The sequence below is a fragment of the Oryza brachyantha genome, chromosome 6, assembly GCF_000231095.2.
Source record: "Oryza brachyantha chromosome 6, ObraRS2, whole genome shotgun sequence".
Taxonomy (NCBI): Eukaryota; Viridiplantae; Streptophyta; class Magnoliopsida; order Poales; family Poaceae; genus Oryza; species Oryza brachyantha.
Window position 1 is genome coordinate 7,423,322 of NC_023168.2, and position 15,357 is coordinate 7,438,678.

The 15,357-nt window shown below is 41.2% G+C and overlaps 2 protein-coding genes across 5 annotated transcripts; one reads left to right on the forward strand and one right to left on the reverse strand.

Moving 5' to 3' along the window:
- Positions 1-964: 964 nt before the first annotated feature.
- Positions 965-3,508, reverse strand: LOC102717810 (primary amine oxidase 1-like). The gene is made up of 4 exons (XM_015838068.1): positions 3,496-3,508; positions 2,789-3,403; positions 1,428-1,480; positions 965-988 (listed from the first exon to the last, which is right to left on the reverse strand). The coding sequence occupies exons 1-4, from the start codon at positions 3,506-3,508 to the stop codon at positions 965-967; spliced, it is 705 nt and encodes a 234-aa protein (XP_015693554.1).
- Positions 3,509-4,095: 587 nt separating this feature from the next.
- LOC102704067 (formin-binding protein 4) lies at positions 4,096-12,125 on the forward strand. 4 transcript variants are annotated; one of them, XM_015838734.2, is made up of 11 exons: positions 4,126-4,255; positions 5,362-5,442; positions 5,669-5,713; positions 5,922-6,040; positions 6,956-7,575; positions 7,676-8,871; positions 8,970-9,043; positions 9,392-9,487; positions 9,568-9,641; positions 11,313-11,457; positions 11,709-12,125. In XM_015838734.2, exons 1-11 carry the CDS (start codon positions 4,165-4,167, stop codon positions 11,790-11,792), a joined length of 2,625 nt encoding a protein of 874 aa, XP_015694220.1. In that variant the 5' UTR covers positions 4,126-4,164; the 3' UTR covers positions 11,793-12,125. The 4 variants fall into 4 exon arrangements, with proteins under 4 accessions (XP_006656031.1, XP_006656030.1, XP_015694221.1 ...); XM_006655968.3 differs by having other exon boundaries at positions 4,096-4,255; positions 5,362-5,709; positions 11,709-12,124; XM_006655967.3 differs by lacking the exon at positions 5,669-5,713 and having other exon boundaries at positions 4,102-4,255; positions 11,709-12,124.
- Positions 12,126-15,357: the final 3,232 nt, after the last annotated feature.

The window sequence follows — 15,357 nt, forward strand, 5'->3', positions numbered from 1 at the left end:
TGGAAAAACATAGAAGGAAACCTGATTTCACACGACCACAAATTCCAGATTCACACCGCGAAACTGCATTGGAACACAAGTTGTAAAATGTGCATTAGAAACAATGACATGGTTAGTAACAGGAGTAACGACTCGTTAAAAACAAAACATAACGACTAGGTAAAAGGCTTTAATGAACAATCAACTTACGCTTATAAAATAGAGAATTCACACTGATAACTCGTTAACGACTCATGCGAAACTTAAGCAGCCAAAACGATCTAGGACTAGCTTTTGCTAGGTTCGCATAGCAGCGGTTATGACAGTGGCGATCTACGACGGCTAACGGCAGTAGCTCAGCCAGCTAGTGGGCACGTTGCAGCAGTGACGACACATGGCTCAAGCAGCGGCTAATGGTAACACTCGGTAGAGGCGACGCCCGGCAGCTGCGTGGCACAGTGGAGAATTAGAGATGGATTCCAAATTGATCTAATAACCCGGTCCCTATAAAAAAGGAAGGGATAAAAAAAAGAATAGATTAGATATAGAGTCTTATACGGATTTAGGATTCGTATGAAGAGAGGAGAGGTGGAGGGGTGCTGCCGGGGAGGGGACAGGGGCGGCTAGCCCAACTTGGGCCAGGCCCGAGGCATGCGAAGCAGCCTTTTGGCCCACGAACCAAGTCCTACAGCTAAAAAAGGAAAAACGACGTGAACATGTTGCCAACTTTAGATTAAACTTTGAACAACTTTTATTTATCAAAATTTAAGATTGTTTTTTTTCTGAAATTTCAATTATACGTCCAGTTAGTCCAATTTGACATGACGAACATGAAAATATGCATTCGTGACCCTTCGGTCGAATTAGTTAAATAATTTCTTTTACTCAATTAACTCTTGGCTAAACAACCCAATTTATTTTATTCCAATTTAGACATTGAATTTCTTGTCTTAGGGAAAACTCGGGATGTTACATTAGGTCTACCTCAAGCTTCAACCTTATGTTCAACCTTCAGTTACCCGCAGAGTTAGTCATAAATTGGCTTTCAGCAAGGATTGACGATGAGGTTGGGCCGGACAAGAATGGCCTGACCCTGACTGGGACCCCACGGGAGAGTCACAGAGTCGTGAGTCGTGGAGGCCAGACGCGATGGCCAAAGGGTGGAGCCACGGAGGTTGGCATAACGACGCCCATGCGCGGCAGCGGGTGGCGGCGAGGTGCCACCGTGCAACGACGGGGACAGTGTAGCCAGAGAATGCAGAGAGGTGGCTGAAGTCCCAGGGAGACAACCTAGAGGGGGGTGAATAGGTGTCCTGAAAATTCTTTCAAATCGTAGCGGTTAGTAAGTAAGGGGTTGGACCGTCCGGGCCTATGGCCGGACCGTCCGGTTGGCACTCTCGGGTTGGGCCGAGAGCTCTGGCCGGACCATTCTGGTTAGAACACCGAACCGTCGGGTCAGTGAAAAATGCAGACTTGATAGTCACCTTTTTCGGTGAAGTTCCTGGGAACATGATGTGATCGTGTGCAGAATATAAAAGCAGAAAGATCGCAGGAACAAACAGAATACAGAAATCACAAGAAGAAAGACACAAGAGATTTATCCCAAAGTTCGGATCTTTTGATCCTACTCTCCGTTGAGGCGCTCCTACGAGCGGGATCTCTCTCGATCCTTTCCCTCTCTTGGCTTCCTCCCACAAGGTCAAAACGGGTCTCCGGATTCACACCTAAGAACTAGCAACCCCTTCAATCGACCACCAAGGTCAAGATCAATGCAGTTTGCCTAGCCCTAGGTTGCAATCCGCTCTACCCTGCAGCCATCTATGAAGAAGCACAAGAATCCACTATCAATCTTACCTATTTCCTTGCGGAGGTTAGGCACCAACTTTCATAACTTGCTCCCGGGTGATCCACAAGAATCGGAGCCTCGCGGACGACGTCTATCCATCTAGGAGATTAATCTCCAAGAGTAATAGGTCACCTTGACTCCGCATGCATCCATCAACACCCAAGAACGAACACTCTATCACTCATTAAGCTAAACACTCTCTCTAAGACATAATCCAGCGATTAAACTCTCTAGGAAGTGTTTTGGGTTAGTGGGGAGGCTTGAGAGGTGCTAAACTTGCCCTAGCAACCAGAGAATTCGAACAGAAAGCCTCACCAACGGCTAGATCTCAAGGGGGCCTTATATAGGCTAGCAGACGTCACTTAGCCATTGGAAAAGATACCTAACCGGACTGTCCAGCTAGGGGGGCGGACCGTTCGGACGACACTTAACTCACTTACTCCGAGCAGGGGCCGGACCAAGGTCCGGACCGTCCTACCACCGGACTATCCGGCCAGGAGCCCGGACCGTCCGGTCGCTGCTGCTTGTGAAAACCAGCAGCGATCCTCCGCTCGATTTAGACTCAACCTTAACTACTCTTGGATGCATACTGAGCTTCTGGTGACCCCTCTTAATAGTACGGAGTTCCTACGACTCAAAACGAAAAATAAAATCTTCTTCGAGCCCTTTCGTTTTCAAAGAACCGTCGCTCCGGGTCACACAAGCATCAAGTAAGTCGCGTAATCCCTCAATCAAAATGATCCCTTAACTTCTACAATCACAACTCATTAGTGCATCCATGCTTGGCTAACATTGTCATTAATCATCCAAAACTTCGTTTAGGGACTCGATGCACTTTCAGTGGCGACCGAGAGAGGAGGGGAGAGATTGTATAATATATATCGGAAAAGCTAGCGGACGGAATCCCGTCCGACGGGATAATTAAAATAATCCCCCGCCTCTGCCACATCTCCTCGCACAAACTAATCGCCCTATTCCGCTCGCTCCACGCGGCGAGCCCATCATCGCCAGTGCTCTGGTCGGCGTACAGCCTCGACGCCCACTTCTCTGACCTGTTGTTCGGCGTCACCTGCACCTGCTTCTTGCAGTAGGTGGTGCGCCTCTGCGGGAAGTTGTCGTCGTCCAGCACGGACGCCGCCGTTGCACTGGCCGGGACGATCTGATACCCGACTTCGTTCCCCATCCTCGTCTTCTTACCTAGTTTGACGAACACCAGGTCGGTCGGTGGTCCACTAGCACCGAGGTCTACCTTTCCGTCCGCCTCCCTCTCTGCCACCTCGCGTACCGTCCAGTAGCTCCTCCTCAGCGTGTCACAGTCGATGTCGCGGATGGCGGTGACGGTGCTCTTGACGAAGGAGTTGTTCATGCCGTCGACGTCGAGGTCCATGTGGTACGTGATGTAGTGGTCGTGGTACACGGTGATGGTGTTCTCCGACACCAGCGTGTCGTGCTCATCCTGCTTCACCTCGTCGCCGTGCGTGTACGCCGTCCCCTTCACCTCGAGCAGCCCGATAAGTGACACCTGCGACGACGCGCCATGAATCGATAAACTAGCACTACACTCATTAGATATGATACCTGTTGATACTAAATGGTATCATGTGATACCACTTATTACATATGATACATGTTGATACTATTTAGTGATACCTTATGATATCATGTGATACATGTTGATACCATGTGATACCACTTAGGACCTAGTGGATTGACACCTATTGATACTTTTTAGCATCTTTTGGTATCATCTGACATATGTTGATACTAATCGGTATCATCTAGGTTTTAATATGGGAATCAAGCGATACCTATCAATACTTATTGATACCTGTTGATACATTCTGACATCATATGATACCACTTAGAACTATATGGTACCGCTTTGGTACCATCATGTACCATGTGATACCTACATCTTTTTTGAGCTTCCCTTTTCGCGCGACGCTATGATACCAAATGATACCAACTGGTATCACACTAGTAGTATCATATGGTACCAGTTACGTGCTAGTACGTGAGGCGCATCTGAGCACGAAGACGGTGGAGACATGTGACACGCTGCGGCGAGAGCGCGACGTGGTGGCGCAAAGCAGAGACGGGCGGACGCGGGGATGGGAGGCTGGCGGACGCGGGTGGGCGAGGAAGTGCGGGAGGCTTGGCATATGGGTTTGCATGCGTGAGATTCGCTTCGCTTCCCTCTCCTCTCCTTTCGAACCCCCCCCCCCCTCCCCCCACACCAGGCCGCCGCCACCCACCTCGGCTCGTAGCAGTCGGAAACCCTAACCCTAGGAGAGGAGAAGAAGGCTCGCTCGCCCCCCCCTACTTGGCCGGCGCGCGCGATGGGGAGGAGGAAGGAGCGCCGCCTGGCGGCCATGGCGTCCGCGGGCGGCCGCAGGGTGAAGCTCGACCTCTTCCGCGATCCCTCCCCCGGTGAGTGATGATGACGTCCTCATCGCTGGTTCCCCCAGGGTTTGGTTTTGGGCCTCTCGATCTGGGCGGATTTGGTCTCCTCTGATCGAATCGCAGGTGCGATTCGTAACTAGTTCCTGGCCTACGATTCGTACCGCGCTTTTCAATTGAAGTCGATTCGTTCGGGCGGTACTGAGGTTAGTGCGCGGTGCATGAATGAATACGTCCATCCCCGAACTGCGAAGCTAATTGCCCGTTCAACATGAGAGTTTTCTGATTCGTGTGGATGGGTTTTGGCAAACCGAGTATAATCTCGAAGCAACAAATGATAGGTTTAAAACGAGGATGTAGTTGAAACAAAAGGTCAAGTGCCTATTGACAATTACTGGTCTGTTGGCCGTGTTGCAGTATTAATGTTACTCTTAGGCTCTTAGCTGCATTATCTAATCAATTACCATAAGTGTTAGCAAATAAGGTAGTCTAGCACCAAAGGGCACACATGTTCTCCACATTTGGAAATAAATATGTCCAGCACAACTTCTAAGCTGCCCTCCTCTACTGCGAATCTACAACGGAACATTATCAGAAGAGAAAAACTCATGTATAAATGATTAAAACTGACGATTTTCATTCCAAGTCAAATACTCAATAAAAACTTGCGCATAAATGCATAAATATAACTTAAAACAGTGCTTCTGTTGTAGTTGCCTTAAAAAAATGGGTTGGGTTGCGATGATGGTTTGGGCAATGAAATGATTTGGTGGTGAAGATGGATGTTATTTGTATTGTGCCAATCAAATCAGCATGTCACATGGTAGGGGGAAAAAACGACATATTGCTGCGAGAACAAATTAAAGTTTAGATTGGGTTCAGGGGATGAAGTTTGATATGTGAACTAAATCCACTAATATATAATAGAGGTGTAATTCTTGGATACTTTTCCTACTTTTTTGATGTCGAAAGGGGTGGCAAGGATAGCAATACATGTTTGTAACAGTATAGCTACCAGATATGTAAGATATATTCAATCAATACATACCCTAAAATGCAGAATCCTAGAAGCATCCTGATATATTTGGGGTATATATTTTTGATGAAAAGCTGACTGCTGGTACTTTATTTTGCAGGGGAGACACCTTCGAAAGAGGGAGAGCGAGGGGAAAACCATGACCAACAAACTGGGGTTCCCACTTCACCATCTTCTTCAGGTGGGTTTCATCAGTTTCCTTCCAAGGGATTTGTAAAGAAGACATGCCTATGGAACCTAAATATGGTGGAAATTTGGAATTTTTGTACAAGCATATATATTCTCCACATTTCTGGTTGAGGCACATGTAGGGTTCTGGCCTGCAAGGAACATTGGGTAATTTCTTCAGATCGGGCTGCTACTGTCAAAATTGAGTTAATGCCTATGGGTAATTTCTCTTTTGGCAGCCTCTAAGCGTGCGGATCAGAATGTGATTGTTGCCTCCTCGGTTCGTATGTCTCTTTCTCTATAATTCATCTCCTAACCTGGTTCTATAGCCAGGCTGATACACCACATGTTACATGATTTAAACCAAATTTCACCACTTGTTTGACTTTTATTATACTTATACCTGACTACTGTGTATCTTCATATATACTTGAATAATGCAGATTGCCATACCAATCTATTATAATTTTACTGATTCACTGTTATTTTCAGATAAGAAGGAGAATCCTCTTGCGTTGCTTGGGCAATATAGTGATGATGAAGAGGACGAGGAAGCAGCAGATCAACCCAATGATGAAATGGAGGGTAATCCTGCAGATGCAGGTGCTAAGGTAATTCTAGCTTTCATTTGTCCTCTCTCTATTCCTTTTTTGGGTCTATCTACAGGTTTGGCTTCATCTTGTGGATTCTTGAACTTGAACCATATGCTAGTTTTGTACTCCATCCATTTCAAAATATAACAACTTCTAGCATTCAAAATCTGTCCCAAAATATAACAATTTTTGCACCTATGTTCTCTTCTCATCCAATCACAAACTTCCACCACTAAAGTTTTCCACCGATTCTCTTCTCAACCAATCACAACCTTCCCCCATTTAATTCCACCAACATTCTTAATACCCTTGCCCAGCACTAAAACTTATATTGTGGGACGGAGGGAGTACTATATAAAGCCTCAAATTAGCTTATGCCTACTTATAAGCTAAAACTCTATTAAGCTAGCTTTTGTGGGGGAAGGTTTTGCTTATGCCTACTTACAGCCTCATGTTTTTGCTTATATTAAGCATGGCTTATTAATGATTAAGAGATAATTTGTGGGTAAAATTTTTATATACGTGTTCTTAGTGATCTAAAAGCAAAGGCCGGAAAATAAACTAAATGAAAAAACCCAAAATCAACTCCAAATTTATGTTTTAAAATTCAAAATTTGGCCTATAAGCGAAAAAAATGGGGGCTTCAGAGTTGGAGTTGGTTTAGATGAGGGAGGGGCGAGACATTTTGTTCAACATTTGAGACTAAAATTAGATGATACAGTTACTTTTAGTTTACAAACTCTATTTTCTGCAAGAGTTCAGTTGGGGCCATACCAAACAGTCCTTTGGACTATTCTCAGTAATTTACACTAGGAAGGACTCATGCGATGCTATCTTGTAACATTTTGGTCAACTATATCTCTTTCTTAGAGGCGACTTTATGATTGAAGAGTTTGAGCACACTTGGCCTAATGGTACCGATGTTTATTTCAGATTACTCATGAACATGGTGACTCAGCTGGGGATGAAGGCAATGCACAAAGTGATCTAGCTAGTTCTGCTAGTGCCCAACAAGAGTTAACTGAAGCTGATGAAACAAAATTAACTGGAAATATTTCTGAAAAAAATGTTGTTGCCCTGAAGCCAACTTTGGAAGATGGGATTGCAACAGCAAGTCAAGCTATTCCTGATTCATCTGGGATGCAAATTGTTGGTGACATTGGTGGGAATTGGAAAACTGTAATGCATGAACAGAGCAATCGGTGTTACTATTGGAATACAGTTACTGGAGAAACTTCTTGGGAGATTCCTAACGGGTTAGCTTCAGAAATTGCAGCTGACAGCATCACTTCTGCATCTGCTCCTACTCATGTAGACTACTCCATGGAAGTGCAAGCACATGCCCTTACCCACAATGCTGTGGAAGCTTATCCAAGTGATATGTCTGTACTAGATGGTTCAGTAGCTTATGCTACGCTGGGAACAGGACAGCCGGCTCATGATGCTTATGCTTATGCTGGATCTGTCACTAGTCATGAGTCGACAGACATTGATCCTTTGCAGCTTTCAAGATATGGTGAGGATTTGCTGCAAAGATTAAAACAACTAGAAAGGTGATTGCTGTCATTGTTCGGCATTTACATCCTTTTTCAAGCATCATTCCACACCTTAAACTGTATTAACTAAACTTTTGTCATGCTTGTTTTATTGTAGGCTGCATGGTTCCATTTACAATTTTGAATTGGTAAAAAGAGAGATTGAGATACGAATATCAGACTGCCATGCACTTTCATCTTATGGATCTTCTTTGCTTCCATTGTGGTTGCATGCTGAGGTACACCTTAAGCAGCTAGAATATTCAGTTTCCAAATTAGAAGCTAGTTACTCTACCACTGGACCTAGACATCCAGAGGCAACAGACATGGAACAGAAAACACCTAATGAAGCTGAAGCAACACTACCTTCCAAAGGCGAGGATTTGAAATCTGAGGTGTGCGCTGGTGCTATGATGGATGCAAATGTTAAGACCGAGGAGCCATTTCCAACATCTTGTCAGAAATCAGAAGAAATCGATACTGCAGCAGTACCATCAAATATTGAATTGGATGATGAAGATATGGATGTGGAAATGGAAGTTGATGATGAAAATATTGAAGAGCACTCTAGTTCCATTCCTAGTAAGGAACATCCTCCATCAGAGCAAGTGCAGTCAGCAACTTCATTATCACCAGAAGTTTCAGCTGCACCCCCAGAGGACAGCGACATTCCTCCTCCTCCACCACCACCAGAAGATGAATGGATTCCACCTCCACCACCTGAGAATGAACCAACTCCTCCGCCTCCTCCTGAAGAACCTGAGCCTGCTGTGCAGTATATCTCAACTGAAACAATCCCACAGTCCTATGTAGGCCAAGCAAACTTGGGTTATACAGTTCCTGGAATGGAGTACTATGTTGCTGCAGGTACAGAAGGTACAAATGCCAGCTATTACATGCAAACAAGTGAGTCCCATGTCGTTCAAGCACAGCAGAATGGTTACTATGCACCAGTATCTGCAAGTGGTGTGTCTATTCCTGTTGATGCCACATCTGTTGCTCCAGTACCTGTTTCTTACTATAGCTATCCTTCGGTCACTACGGCTGCTACTGGAGTAGCAGCTGAGCCTTCTGAATACTATGCTGCATCAGTCTCTGCCACTTCTAGCAGTGTATTAGATAACAGAACAAGCTCTTCCAACCTTGCTCCAGCAAATAATAGTTTGCAGCCCAAGGAGACTGATAATATCATATCCAAGGAGGCAAAGATTGCATCTTTGAGCCAACTTGTGGGAACAACATCTGCATCAGGAACAACATCCATACAGGGGAGTTCTACACAGGCTTCTACAAGTACCACCAATAATAGTAAAGGTAATTCTGTTATTCCTCATAAAAGCACTTTATTAAATTGCCTTGTTTTATCGTTCCAATATGGAAAACATTGTTTTACATTCTGCTGTGTCTTGCAGTCATTCGTAGCAAGAAGCGAGCTGTTGCTGCATCACTGAGATCTAACAAGAAGGTTTCAAGTCTGGTGGATAAGGTAGCTCTCTATGATGAACCTCTAAATGTTTGCAAGCATCAGATCTGTTTGTGTATATACCATATACCTGATGGAGATAGTATTTCAAATCCTCAGCTGCCTCTTTCAGAACTGGAGAGCTTAAACTTGTTTATTTCCTTTTGTGCAATAGAGGTTATGCTGAAAAAGACCCTGAAAAACATTTTACATTGTTTCCTGATTTTTTTGTTTCATTTTCATAATTTCGTAGTTTAAAGGCAGATCAATCTGTTTACATGGTAAGGCATGAGGTGAGTATTGATGTTCACATAATTATTCCTCCATGATTTCACTTTACTAAAACGACTGTTTGTGTTTTTCTTATAATAGTGGAAAGCTGCCAAGGAGGAGCTTCGTGATGAGGAGGATGAAGAGCCTGAAAGTGCTTTAGATGCATTAGAAAGAAAGCGTCAAAAGGATATTGATGTATACTTCTCTTTCTCCTGACCACACATAAGTGAAACATATTTAAAGTTGCCAATTCATTTCTGTTCATTTTGTTTCAGGAGTGGCGCAAGCAACAGATAGCCAGTGGAGAAGCTCAAGAAAACGCTAATTTTGTTCCCCTTGGCGGTGACTGGTATGTTCCCATTGTGATATGATTGATCAGTGCACTAATTTACCAGTTAACATCTACCACATTTTTTCTGGCTGCTGTCATGGTTATTTTATTTTATCTTCTGTATGCCATATCACCATATCTCATCTGTCAATATGTTCTATAAGAGAATCATTCGTCCTTTTGAAATATAAACTAGCTTAATATATTCTAGGTGCTTGTTGTTGTGTTCATTATCACATTCTATTTTTTAGAAGGGTTTGGATGCGTCAGTGTAGTACTATCTAAAACTGATGCATGAACATTTTCTTTAATCTGTATACCTGGTGCCTGGTTGTTGTGGAAGAATGCACTCTAGGCAGCCTTTATAGCTCGGGTGCCAACTCATCAGCTAGGAAACATATGATAATTAAGGAAATGGAGGTATAACAATTCAATGTAATTAGATTAGGAAATAGATAAATAGGTAGAGGTCCGCTGCATTCTTTTGTTAGATGAAGATGAAAGATTATCTGATTTTTGTGATAGCTATTTCATGGTATAAACAATGGAATTAACTACTACAAAGTTACAAACCTACTTTAGAAATATTTTGCAAAAAGTGCACCATTTATCAATCAATTCATGAAGCATGCGCGCAAAAGCTGAGGAATAATGTGGCCAAAAAAACACAGCCGTCATGTCTGATTCCTGCGGCCAAACCACTGCCGCACAAACCGTTCGCTGGTTTCTAACAGCCTATCAGTGATAGGTAGTTCGAGGACTGACAAAAAACTGAACTGCTTTGGAATAGTTGGTTTTTGGGGAGTTTGTCGGATTCAATGAGGAGTGTTTTGTTGGAATAATCCAAAACCATCTAAGAAATGCCCAATTAAACTTTCAGCTGGTTCTTGGAACTTGACCATATATGTTCTCTTGTCATTAGAACATGTCAGTGTTGGACATGTTTAACTAAGTCAAACTTTAAAAACATTGGACATCAGTATCTTTCAAATTTCAACTAATTAAAAATAAGTGAATTTTTGCCAAAAATATTATTTTTTTCGTTTTTCAAAGATTTTGCAATAAAATTTGATGGTCAAAGTTGCATTTTGAAGACTGTCATCCAAAACATGTTTCACCAAGGGAGTATTAAATTTCCTTAGAATAGGGATAATATATTTACTTTGGAAATTCTTTTAAGGGATTGCTTCAGACTTCTGATTGCATGTGAAAAAATTATGAATGTAAGGTATGTTTTTGTTATAAGAATCCTCTTTGGCGTGTACTAGAGCCTGGGCTGTGATTTTGAAAAATAGGCTTAGTTTGGTATTCCATTTATTACAGGCAATAGAAATTAACCAGCCTGTTGTGGGTAGACCTTGGAACTTTGCTGTCGGTGGCAACTGAATGAGATTACACAACTACTTTGTGGAATTGTTGTTCCCCCAATGTTAATTTACTACAAATTTATTTGGGAACCATGCCCCCAATTTACAATTAAGATTACATGTGCTTTATGTCTGTGTGCGCACGCCCCTGAACTGCTCCGTTTAATATGGCAAGTTTAAATTTTCTACAATAAAATGCTATAGTACAATTGGGAGCTGTTAACAGGCTGGGAATCCAGCCACCATATTTTGAGGCACGTGGGTTTCATCTGTTGCGTATTGCAGGTTCTTGACTTGACTTGAGCTTTAATCTTTTCTGCAGGCGTGATCGTGTGAAGCGCAGGAGAGCGGAAGCAAAAAAGGAGGCAAAGAGTGAGCCTATTCCTGCACCAGTGAGCGTCACTGATCTGCATAGAGGACAACCTGATCTTGCTGAACTCTCGAAAGGTCTCCCTTCTGGATGGCAGGTCATAAATTTTTTTACCATCTTTTCTTATCACTAGATACATCTAGATAAAAGAAAAATTCCGCAGTACAACTTGCAAGATATGCCTTTTTTTTTGTCTGTTCTAATGACAATTCAAATATGCAAATACACACTTGAAAACGCAATCGTGTTTGCATTTTTCACTCCAGTATATTGTGCCTTTGTTACCGTTATTTATGTTCCATTTTTTTGAAGTGGAAGCGCCGAGTCACTGACCTTTCCATATCTCAGGCATACATGGATGAATCTACAAAGCAGGTGTACTACGGGAGCAGCCTCACATCAGAGACGACATGGAATCGACCTACCAAATGAAAAGATAGGACTTGGAAGTCTAGAACATGTTTTGCAGTTTCTGGTTGGTCAACGGTCGATCCACTTATTTCCCTCTGTAGATAATCCTCTGCCCTACACTAATTAATTCTTCTAAAGAGCGAAGCTGTAGCTGGCTTATTTTTGAGAGGCAAAAAGTTTTGTATGTTTGAAAAATTTATGTGGATCGATGTTTCTTCTGTGTTTAAGATGCTAGAGAGCTTCAAGAAAGCCTTGTGCGTCTTCGTCTTTGGATATTAGTCTAGACCTAAACTTTATTAGTGGTGGTGAATGTACTGCCTACCACATCACAAACTCCTATCTCCTATTTTTTGAAAGGAAAAATAACCAATACCTATATATCAAACTATTTTTATTACTCTATTTTAATAAAATGTTAATGATATTTTTTAATAAAATCCTGCTGCAACTCAGGGACATTATGCTAATGTATAAGGAAAAGTATACTCCGTCCAAAATTGTAAGACCACTTTTTTTGCTTTTCCACAAATGATCTTCGTATTCTACATATAACTGCATGAGTTTTTTCCGTTTTCTGCGATAGATTGTCTTTTCACCAATGACTGCATTGTTCCGGCTTCGTCTGAATGCATGCGACCGATAATGAGCTGTCTTCAATTCTCTCCTTGGTCTTGGTTAAAATTGTTACCATTTTGAGAACTGTGAAAAATTGATATACATCGATCATTATTGGAAGGAGGGAGCTATATTAGTTTCACGTTATTATAGTGAATTCGCACACGCTATTTTAGTCGTACCTTAATTTATATGATACTAATGAATTTATGTAAAAAACATCTAATAATATGATAATGAATTTATATAAGGAAACATCGTATAATGTGAAAAAAGAGATAATATAATTTTTGAACATAATATATAACAACGGGCAAAATTAATTTTATTATAGTAAAAGTATTAGGAAAAATATAAACGCTAATTAATAAAAGGAAGACTTAAGGTATATAAATATAAATATACGAATGAATTCACAAATATGTTATAAGAAAAAATAACACACGAAATTCCGTCAAGATGGTATATATAATGGATTGTCGTACTCCTCATTTACCTAACAGGTATTTCTTATCCACTCTCTTTGCCCAATGTCTCTCCTCTCTCTTGTCTTGCTCTTTCTTGCATTCTCTCTTTTTTTCCTTCTTCCTTACTAGCCCTTGCAATTGCATGATGGGGACGAGAATGGTAGATCATGATAGTCACGTAGCATCATCTTATGCTCATGACATGACGACGTTCATAAGATCTGGCTCCCATGGTTAAAATGGTAAAGAGAAGGGAGATAGTCTTGGAGCAGTGAAAAGTAACGTTAACAAAGATGTCAGATATAGAGTTTCGATTAATAGCCATCATGGTGGTGCAACTATTGTACCGTTTGTTGTTATTGTTTACGTGTCAGGTATATTGTACGACTTATCATTCTTGGTGGTGCTGCCGTGTACTGGGTATGGTGCATGTGGTATCACCGCTGATACCCATTTATATTAGTTGATACTTGTATGTACCAGTCAATACCCGTAGATCTCAGACAGTAGGTACTAAGTTTTAATACATATGAGTATCGATAGATACTTATGTATTAGCTGATACATATGGTACTAGGTTTTGTATCAATGGGTATCAAGTTTGGTCTAGTACTAAGTCATAGGGATAGGGTGCGCCTAGGAGTGGTAATGGGGGCTCTTTCATAACCCTATTTAATTCTTAAAAAAATTTAGCTTAAAAGTCTATACAACTTTATTTTTAACCTGTTTTAAATCTAGCCCTTAAAGGTAAAATGGTTGGACCTATTACCACTCCTAGGTGCAGTGCCATCTCTTTCATTGGATCTACGCGAACACCTCCTCTCCTCTTCTCTCTTCCTCTCCCGCTAGTGCTTTCGTCTTGTTCCGTGCGCCTGTTTGTGGTTCTCTTTAAGACTCACCGAGCGAGTGCGTTGCCAGGGGCAAACCAAAGGCATGGACTAGAGAGAAAAAAGAGGAGACACAATTGATATCCATAGCATAGTGTCCTGTCATAGAGATGAAATTCCATGTTGCAGTCACTTACATAGAAAACCACTCTAGTCGTGTTATGAGTCCGCCATCATTTTTAAATGACTCTGTGTGGTATGTTGTTTAGCAAAGATTAGGATAATAAATATAGGGGTTAAACATGAAAAGGTGCAAAGAGAGTAGCAAGTTCACAGCCTCATAAGTAGGGATGAAAACGGTACGAAATCCTCGGAAACAGAAATCGTCGGTCAGAATTTTTTAAGAAACGAAACAGATTCGGATTTTTTTCTTGAAAACGGTAAGGATACTATCCGTCAGAAATCGGAACCGGTTGGAAACTTTCTGGAATTTTTCTCAGAAACTTTCCGGGATATTTCTCAGAATTGTTCTGCAAGCCCATATGACATAAATTCATAATATCAACCAAAATGACCTAGCCCACTTCAGCAAGTTAGCCATAAGTCCTCAATCAAAACATATATACAAACACTTTACTTACAACTTGTATGATGCACACTTATTTTATAATTGATATGTGAACTTTATAATAATATGTGTGATTTGTACTTTACTATAATAATTTATAAACTATAGCCTTTATTTGGTATTTAGAGTTTTAGACTATCATTAACAAAGTGACCTATAAACTTGGTTGTAATGATAAAAAATAGCATGGTTAGTTGCTAATGTTTGAAATTTGTAATCTACTGCTTCTGTTCCATAATAACTTTATTTTTGTTTTTCCGTGTTAACATTTGACCGTTCGTCTTATTTAAAAATTTATAAAAAAACATATAAAAGTTAGTTACACATAAAGTACTATTTATGTTCTATCATCTAGTAAGAATTAAATATTAATCGCAAAAAAATTTTAAATATGACGAAGAGTCAAAACATTGTATAAAAAAACTAAAAAATGATCTTATTTTGGAACGGAGATAGTACTATTTTAGAAAAAAATTGAAACCTTGGTTTGGAAGTTTTCATAGTGTGATAAATTTCCATTACCGTATCTGCTCCGATTTGAATTCGTTCCGTTTTCGTATCCAGTAATATTCGATTCCGTTTTCATATCCGAGGTTTCCGATTCTAAAAAAAGATATGAAAACAAAAACGATAAAGGTGGTTTCCATCCGTTTTCGAGCCGTTTTCATCCCTACTCATTGGTGGTTCGGGATACGCTCGCTCCATCTTAAACTGTAAGCATTTCTTATACCATAATATAAGTATTTCCAATACTAATTATCACCTCAATCACCTCCTATTCAAAATACTTCCTATTTTATCACTGCCTATTTTCCCACTCCCATTCGTTCATCATTTATTGAGGGACAAAATAATCTTTTTTTTCTCAATCTTAATATCTGATAAACAACCTGTTAAACATTATTTTTGAACGGATGTAATACTGCCTTCCTTGCCCGTACTCTTTATTGAGTGGCTAAGATTTATTCCATTTTCTTTTTGTCCTTTGTCCTTTGGTCAATCCTATGACCAACCTGCACTGTATGACATGGATCATTCTTGGTTGAATC

What these genes read in the sequence shown, in the direction of transcription:
- LOC102717810 (XM_015838068.1), bottom strand. An exon ending in CGAGCGGAATAGGGCGATTA is followed by an intron (nt 1,481 to 2,788) that starts GTTTGTGCGAGG and finishes TCATGTTCCCAG; the next exon opens with GAACTTCACCGAAAAAGGTG. An exon ending in CATTTTTCACTGACCCGACG is followed by an intron (nt 989 to 1,427) that starts GTTCGGTGTTCT and finishes GGGTAACTGAAG; the next exon opens with GTTGAACATAAGGTTGAAGC.
- LOC102704067 (XM_015838734.2), top strand. Translation starts at nt 4,165, where the DNA reads ATGGGGAGGAGGAAGGAGCGCCGCCTGGCGGCCATGGCGTCCGCGGGC. An exon ending in CTTCCGCGATCCCTCCCCCG is followed by an intron (nt 4,256 to 5,361) that starts GTGAGTGATGAT and finishes TTTATTTTGCAG; the next exon opens with GGGAGACACCTTCGAAAGAG. An exon ending in TACCACCAATAATAGTAAAG is followed by an intron (nt 8,872 to 8,969) that starts GTAATTCTGTTA and finishes TGTGTCTTGCAG; the next exon opens with TCATTCGTAGCAAGAAGCGA.